The sequence below is a fragment of the Diaporthe amygdali genome, assembly GCF_026229845.1.
Source record: "Diaporthe amygdali strain CAA958 chromosome Unknown NODE_42_length_345209_cov_65_521073, whole genome shotgun sequence".
NCBI classification, from domain to species: domain Eukaryota; kingdom Fungi; phylum Ascomycota; class Sordariomycetes; order Diaporthales; family Diaporthaceae; genus Diaporthe; species Diaporthe amygdali.
In genome coordinates this window covers 180,517-189,317 of record NW_026517062.1, presented here as the reverse complement: position 1 = coordinate 189,317, position 8,801 = coordinate 180,517, and the positions used below count along the sequence as shown (strand labels likewise).

Genomic DNA, 8,801 nt, shown 5'->3' with positions numbered 1-8,801 from the left:
GACTGGTCGGAGGGCGTCGATGGAAGGGGGGAGAGGACCAGGTGCGCGGTCAGAAAGGCGAGTACAAATGGCAATGCGCGAGGGGGTTGGCGATAACGATTAAGTATGGACAGTGCAAGAAATGATGAAGTGTCGTCGAAGGCTGATCGGGTCCTGTCAGTCAATGGATGGGTTTGCTTATGCTAGATAGATAGAGGCCAGGCTATGGCATGGGTGGCGTCGTCTCGTCTCAGGGCGCTCGAGTTCTGAGGCAGGAAAAGGGCATATACGGCATACGACACACACAGCGTGCTGTCCAAACCAAGCTAAGAATAGAGAGGTACGCAACCGACAGCACAGCTCCCTCCTGCCCGTGCCTGCCTGTGCCTGCCTGCCCCAGGGTGGGTCTTCCCGCGCTGCGGTGGGTGTCTGGCCCCAAGCAACGACGGTGTAGGTCTAGCGCTGACAGCCCTCGCTCGCCGCTCCAAGTGGCTCCAGCCTGATTCGGCACACAAGCTCCAGAGCTTGAAACACTCCTCGTCGCTAGAGCCACGCTCGCTCCACTAGAGCTGCGTCAGGCAGGGTAGGGGCCGTCTGCATTTGGCGGCGGGAAACTCAACGTTCACGAATCTACCCCAAGTCGATTACAGCTAGATGTAGACCTGTGTGGCCAATGTTATCTTGTGATCTCCAGCTTAAGCGTTTTCTGCAGCAAACCGATGTAATTATAACAAGCTCGAGGAGTTCAGGTGGTGAGCAGCAGGCAAGTTGTCTGCAAGAGCCTGAGCAAACGCCCTAACCACCCGTTGGCGGACGGCAGCAGGAGTTTGTTTCAACCGCGAGCATCAAGTTTCAACGGCGCCTTTCCCTGTGCGGTGGAGTTTCCTGATGTCACACCCATGGAAATGTCCCGAGTGTCCGGAGCATTGAACCCAGTCCCCACGCCATCAGTGACTTGAGCCTCACCTTCTCACATCTACTCCAATTGCCACATTCGTCGAGAACTCACTCGCGCAAGCCTGCTAAAGATCGGATGTAAATCAGATTACTTGTATAGTACATAGTTGATCCACTCACTCACTCACACACTCTACATAGTAGAAGAACAAAGAAGAATGGGGGGGAAACATGAATGCACACACACACACACATACACACACACACACACACACACACACAAGACATCTCACAAGACATCTCACTGACCACAAACGCCGTAGACATGGTTTCCAATCCAAAAGTTGTGTATATATAAATGAGACGCGTTTAAGGTAGGTTTGTTGTTCCTCAAGAAGCGGCGTCGACAGCGGTGAATTGGACCGGCAGACAGACGTCTTCCGCCTCGAAGCTGTTACAAAGGAAAGAAAGAATTGACATCTTGATTTCCGCGCTGGCGATGTAGGCTAAGTGGCTTGTCAAGATCCGACTGTACCCCAGTGAGAGCCGCACCTTTGCAGATGCAGATTTATCCCCTCGACGCCATCCATCTCCTCCTTGCTTCCGACGTCTCCTGCCACCAACCAAACACACCTCCCCCAAACTCCTGCCAACCCCCAATCCTCCATGAGGTTGATGCCCAAGGCTGCTCCTGCCTGGCTTTGAGAAGCCTGGCAGGCAGACCTCGCTCCGCCATCACCACTGTATCCAAAAATGACAACCAGATCGCCAAAGAGTTTTGAATCAATGAGAACCCTCCACATGCACCCATACTGTCGAACGATATGGCCGCAATGGATAGTCCAAAAGTGATCTGCGAAGCCCCAGTCGACATGCTGTCCCGCCGCTCGCCATCCACTCGCGTAGCTGGTTTCTTTGGGGTTGAATCCACAAGTGAGTTCAACCTTCCCGAGCAAGATGCGTACTGTTGCTTGAGTGCGGCTGGATGGCGAGGCTGTCGACACCGTTTCCTTTAGAAAAAATACAATAGCAATTATGTGCACGTTTTAAGTATAGTGGGCGGTCCGGGCCTCGGGTGCTGGCCCCAAACCCCCAGTGTTGGGGGACAGGGCCGGGACTGAGACTGCAGAGTCCGCCATCTCTTGAGGTATCAAGTAGAAAATGACGCTAAACAGGAAATCGCGAAAGAAGGCGTATCATCATGGCATGAGCGCTTATTCAGAAAGGGTCACGTAGATGGTGCCTCCAGCTTGCGCAGCGACCTGTTTCATTGTTAGCCAAATTCAGCGCGAGTTGACGCGTAGATGAGAAAAGAGGTGACATACGGTGCAGCCGTTGCCGTTGCTGGGGCTGAAGGAGTTGGAGCTGTACGAATACGTGCACTCCTGGCTGACGTCACCGCTCAGCTTGATGTTGAAGTCCAGGGGCGTGTTGCTGGTAGGCGTGTTGTGGAAGATGGACAGGAAGGTCGTGCCGTCGGCGTTCACGCTTGTGCCCAAGTTGACACCAGCCCAGTTACCGGCGTTGCTAGTGTAGGGCTCAGGGCTGTCCCATTGGCAAGCGATGTCCTTGTCCAGGCCCTTCAGGTTGACGTAGTACTGAGCAGAGGTGGAAGAACCCTTCCACTCGTACGACAGGTTCTGGTAGGGGTTGAAGAGGTTGTAGGTGGCACCGCCAGCAACGACGTTGGACAGGACCATGTCCTCCTTGCCGGGGTAAGAGGTCTTGCACAGGGAGACCTTGTCGCTCAGCTTGTTGATGACCTTGACATTGCCTGCACCCTTCTGGCAAAGCTTCTTGGTGCTGTCAGGGCGGGTGAGGTAGAGCTTGTTGTCGACACCGCACCAGAGTCCACCGATGGACTGGCCAGTGGCGCCCTGGGCCTCCTCGGGCCATTGAGCCATATCATAGCCTTCAGGGCACTGGTAAGTACCGAACATGCCGGCCGACAGACCTCCGCTAGGGGCTGAGTAGCTGGCGATGGCCTTGGTGGAGCCCACCGTGAAGGCGCTGACGCCAACGTCCAGAAGACCTGCCCATCCCGAGTGATCGACCTGAGTGACAGCGATGGCACCGTACTCGGTGGGCAGTGTGCTGCAGTCGATCTCTCCATCCGGGAAGTCGGCATCGACGCCAGTCGCACCAGAAGAGGTTGAGCTCGCGGTAGCCTTGGGGGCGGCAGAGGTCGAGGTGGGCGCAACGGAGCTGCTGGACGAAGTTGAGACCCGCATCTGCTTGGCCTCGAAGAACTCGGCCGCGGCCGCGGAACTTGACGTAGCCACCGAAGTGGACGACGTGCTCGGGGTCGGTGCCGGCGTCGGGGTGACAAAGGTGGGTTCCGACTCTCCAACAATCTCGCACAGGTGATCCCTCAGACAATCCTCGGCCTCCTCGGGGGTGATTGACTCGCCGCCCAGCACGTAGGCCGTCTCGAGAGGGGTCTCATAGACCACGACCACATCCCGCTCGTGCACAACGGGGGAGCCCCCGCGCTGCTGAAGCTTGACGACTTGAGCGGGTTGCTCGTGCTTCTTGGCGTGTTGGTGTCGGTGGTGGTGCGCATGAGGCTGGGCGGTGACACCAGCAGCGAGAGACGCCGCAATGGCAATGTTGAGAGCTGCCTTCATTTTGACTGGCGCAAATTATCCTGAAGATGTCGGATACTACTGTGATATGTGAGAACTAAACAGCCTTGTCAGCATGCGTCCTGGATATCAACATGGTCCCTGCGACAGGACCGCAATTGCACCGTGGGATAACGCCAAACGATAACCGTGCATTGCGGGACCCGGCAAGTCATTCCAGATCACAGTAGTGATGGCTTTCGGTCTCGACTTTCCCTCTCAAAATCATTGCAGTGGGCAGGGACTGGCTCACATTTTTGTTTTAGATGAAACGACGTTTAATGAGGTTGCGAATCCGGGTACCTGTTCAAGATGGATCGAGCAGGACGAGACGCTGGGAATTAACGAACGAACGAACGACGAGACGAGACGTAGTGTCGAGTTGTTCGCGAGTTCCAAAAGAATGTGGTAGAGAGCAAGGACTCTCTGTTGGACGGAGGAAGCGACGCGAGATGCCGTGGGACCAGAAGGGTGAGGAGTCTCGCGAGAGAGACGGTGGGCACTTCAACGAGAGGGACCGGCGAGGATTATGAGAGGAACCTGTGGGAGGGACAGGGGTCGGGAAAGGGGAGAGGCGCAAAAGAGGGAACGGCAGCGTGGCCTGGGGAGCCGTGTGGGCGTGAGGGCTTGTGGGCGCGTGGGCGAAGGAGCAAAGCTGGAAATGAGAGATGGAGCCAGGACGGGAGATTATCCAGAGCTCGACGGCCAGGGGTCTCGTGGCTGTCAACGGATGGGATATGGGGTGGGCCCTGTTGCACGCGAAATTAAATTAGCCCAGGGGAGGGTCAGACCAGACTATGAGATGGGCGACACCGATTGACTTTAGCAGGAGAACAGACTACTAGGCACTCCAGGCCCGAGAACAGGCGCACGACACGAGGGCCAAGCCTCTGAGGGCAAACCCCCCTCTGCCCGGCGACACCATCATACGAATGGAACGGTGCCGTTGCGCCCAGGATGTCGGCGAGGGCCAGAGTGCAGATCCGGCCTGCAGCAGTGCATCAGGATGGGACTCACCGGCTTACAGAACTAAAAACGGCTTGGGTATGGTCGCAGAGACAACTCCTGGAAGGAGGCGCAGCTAGACGATGTGCTTGGGGACGGGGGCGCTGTGAAGACTGGCAGGCTGGCAGAGATGGAGCACTGACGATTGCTCGGTTCTAATGCGGAGACTGGCAGATGATGGTACACTTATTCGTTATGCACTTAAGCTTGAGCTGAAGAGTGAGGAAGAGACGAGGCGAAGGTGTGCACGCAAGGCGAGGGCGGCGGCGGCAGCAATGATGAAGATCTCCATAGTGGGCTGTGGCCTTTGTTGGACGATCAATTGCCCCGTAGTTGTGATTGCCGCGATGGCTGGAGCAAGCGGGTGAGAGTGCTTTGTCCTTTTGACCCATCAATCGTCATCTCAGCCGCCTTTGCCATCTCGCCATATCGTGGGTGTTGCTGGTGGTTGGTCGTGTGTTCTCATCTCCATCCCTTGATTTAGAATGATGTCGGCTGACCCCTCCCTTGTTCAGATCGACAAGACCCTATGCACATGGGGCCACACCAACTCGAACGCCCGTACCTGACTTAGTCCTCTTTTGGGAGCCCAAATCTCCCAGGCTAAGCCAAGCATTTGAGAGAGCGGTTGGGATTGGTCAGGCAATACACCTGGCCAGTGCCATCGAAAAGGGCTGGATGGTCGATTTCGTGGTCCCAAACATTGGCAACCATCGTAGCCTGCATCTGGAAGGCGACCAGACCACAGCACCGGCGGCCCAATTGATGTCGAGTTGCCTGTGCAGTCTGGTTGGCACGTTGCACTCACAGTCATCACAGTCAGGAGGCGGCGCAATTTGGATATTTCGTCTGCGCTGGCCGCCGTGCCGCCTTCGAACATGTAGTCTAATAATGTCTCCCAAACCTGCTATGCCATACGGTACCGGTTCAGCCCGGTTGGAACAATTCCAACCGCCGGCTCGCCTAGGCATCCAAGAAAAGAAACCCAATTAAATCTCATTGATGCCAGTTCTCCAGCAACGTCATAAGCCTTTAGAACATGTCCAGCATCAAGGACCAATTGGCTCCTGTCGAGGTGTAACCTTGGAGGTTGGCCCGGATCTTTCTCTGGTCACCACAGAAAAGCATCACCCGTTTCTGTCGCCTCAATATTGTCCAATGCCCTGACCCTGGCCCTGCCGCACGGCCACTTGCATCCAATCTGGGTATCTACCTATCTATCTACTAAGGTACCTCATCTATGTGTGCACGTCCGTAATGTCACAATGTACCGTTATGGACTTGTGTATGCACAGACTCTGGGGACAAGACAACCGAGGACCGTCGCCCCTCTCCTGACTTGGGAAGACATGTCACACCCATCCATCCTTAGGCCCTCCCCGCGATCTGATCGACAAATTGAACATCAATAATTCTCCTAATCGACATCCCTAATCTGCCAACTCATTGCGATGGTCCAAGGCTGCTGGAGAATCGCACCATCTGCTTTGGGCGTTGGCCGCTGGCTGATGCTCTCTGTCGTCGTCACGAAAGTGGAGTTGAGCGTCTTTGTCCTCCCAGGATCCAGCAAGCCTCTTGGTTCTCATTTCCGCGATTGCAATTCCCAATCTTTGGTGCCCACTTCAACCACCGAGGCGACGTTAGCGAGCCTTCTTCTGGCTGCATGAACAGAGCAGGCTCCTATCTAACGCAGCAGCTTGTGGTTCCTAAAGAGGCCATGCCCCCATTGTGAAACCAGCAGTCTCTGGTGTTGATCGCCAAATTCGGTCGTACGTTGCTCCAAGGCTCTAATTTGCGTTGTCAAACCTTTTAGACCTCTGCCACCGTAATGACTCCGGTGATGTGGACCCGGCGTTCGGCCTCCTTCTCTTTTAGGGCAGATACTTTTCTCCCTCACGCCGCAATAAACATCTCCTTCCTGCCTGCGCAATCGACGGAGATGCCTGGCTCTAGCCGGCGGTCGTAAGCCAAGTACGCGCGGTCTTGACCTATTGCTCTTATTACAACTATTACTACTTTGCCATCTCGACCTCCGATATCAATGGCAGCCTGTCTCCGCCCTCGGCTGAGACCGATCGGGGTTTATCTCAATAAGCATGGTTATCCTCGCCTCGCAGGGCCTCTTATGTGAATGCACTTCTGAGGAGCAGAGTCCGGAGGTACCTAGCAACCACACGAGATACAAAACTGGGGCTTGAGAGCTAATAACAACACCCTTCTAGAAACCTGCTGGGAAATGGCTACATGCGCCTTTTACTGTAGAGCCGGCCGTGACTAACGCCAACATGACGCCTCATTGTGTCTCTGTGCTACGGTCATGAGTGAATTTGGAAATTCTGAATCTCATGACGGCGAGGCACAGCTCCTGGTGTCGCCTACGCCTCAACGAACTTGTCGCACCTAAGCAGAGTTAGCTCCCTTTCCCCAACTTCTCCCACAGCAGCGGCCCCGGAGCAACCGAATGCGCTTGCTGTGTGGTGCCGTTTTCCGTTCGGATATCGAGAACCCGCACAGGAAGAATGCGCCATGGCCGGCCCCGGGATGTGGCCAACTCGGCGTAAGAATGCAAGTGACGCGGCGGATCGCGGGTGTGGACAGCACGGCCCCACGAGGGGGTGCACACATGGTCCTCGTCGAGCTAGACTGCTCTAGTTCTGGAATGGATGACGACTCTAGAACAAGGCAGTGCACCTTCCAGACGCAACTGCTGGAATGCGCATGTCTTGCCCTGCGGTCGCCATCCCGCAGCCCGCCACATTAGACTCCACAGAGGGGTCTTTTCACAAATGTATGCTGCCCGAGCCCGACTCTTGGATCCTCCATCGCAGTAACCCCGTGGGAAAAGTTGGGTCACAAGGGGAAATCCTCCATGGCTGCCATCTGCCCATATGCAGCTTGGGCGACTCGCTATGGTGTCGTTGCTCGGGCACACAGAGGTGTGTTCTCCTGTCACGGGCTACTGCAACATTGACCCTAGTGTGATGCGATCGATCTCAAATGCTTCTGGTCTCCGTGCGCTGTAACGATTCAGTGTGAGAGATCAAGACCGTTCAATTGAATCAATGACTTGACTGGCTGACTGGCGAGGCTTGTTGCGTTGGTGTCGAACGACGTGCAAGGAGGTCCGCAAGTGCAGCTTGTTGGGTTATGATCATGGTGTCGAGAGCCTGTGCTGCCTGGCTTATGATGCTGGCACTTGGGCATTGGTTCCCAAGCCAGGAAGCACCCCGTGCTCCAGCTATTTATTCGATCAGCTGCGAGAAAGATCAAATATGATCTTGGTGGTCAGTACTAAGGTACGTTATCGTCCGAGTGGGCTTGTTGGCTGACAAGCACCTGAGTGCTCTCTTCTCTGAATCGCTTCGAAGTCTGCTTGCGAATGTGCCCAAAATAAAAACTTGCTCATCTCACTCTCTCCCATTGTGCACGACAGCGGCCAGTGGCTGATGCTTCTGGTAGGACAGCTTGCCGAGGTAAGCAGGTTGTGAAGATACCAGGAGGTATGAAGCTCATGGATTGACTCGAGTTCGGATTGAGCTATATGCAACAGAACGCCTGTCATACAAATGTTTGTTTAATACACGAATCCCTCCGTAGACAGAAAGTGATTCGATGGCCTTCCAAAGACGTACAATGCCAATTTCAGGCATTTGCTGCTCTGCGCAAAAGGGAAAAACAAAGCCTCCACCGTCCCCTGCCCCGTCCATTCTAAAATGCCGTGTTCGTTAAACCCCAGAAAACAGACCCGTAGAACGCCGAACAATGCGGAGGAGAGAACTCCTTCTCAACAGCAATGATATCTCCGAAGATCAATGCAATGTTTGCATCCTAAAGGAAGGGATGAATGCTGAAATACGCAGTCGCAGAGCAATGTTTTGCCAGTACACATTATTACCCATCGTGGCTTCCTTTCGTCAATGTTGCTAGAAAGATGTGTGCGATGCAAATGCAAATAAAGGGTAGGCGCAAACGTCATGCGTCGCTCCTCCTTCTAGCCACAGGCAGCGGCGAGCCTCGCCAACTCAATCGCCTGTCCGCTTTCTCAGAAGGTCGAAACAAAATGGTTGTGGACTGTTTCTTCGCAATCCAGCTCCGAAGTTTCTCGTCGTCGTCGAACTCGTCTTCTTCCCTCCCGAAGTAGGGCACGATCCAGGACATGAGAATCGACGCTATATGGTCGACTACCGTATCTGCCACTCGAGCTTGGGGTTCGCTGTTCAAATCATCGTCCTTGTCATCTTCGTTCGTGAGCCGTGAAGGCCTCAGAGGGCCAGGCCCGTCACGCGTGGAGGGCCT

At 54.9% G+C, this 8,801-nt stretch overlaps 1 protein-coding gene across 1 annotated transcript; it reads right to left on the bottom strand.

Moving 5' to 3' along the window:
* Window positions 1–2,090: 2,090 nt before the first annotated feature.
* On the bottom strand, window positions 2,091–3,503 carry J7T55_007100 (septation protein sun4; the record flags this gene model as incomplete). The annotated part of the gene is made up of 2 exons (XM_053134149.1): window positions 2,091–2,138; window positions 2,202–3,503. The coding sequence occupies 2 exons, from the start codon at window positions 3,501–3,503 to the stop codon at window positions 2,091–2,093; spliced, it is 1,350 nt and encodes a 449-aa protein (XP_052988051.1).
* Window positions 3,504–8,801: the final 5,298 nt, after the last annotated feature.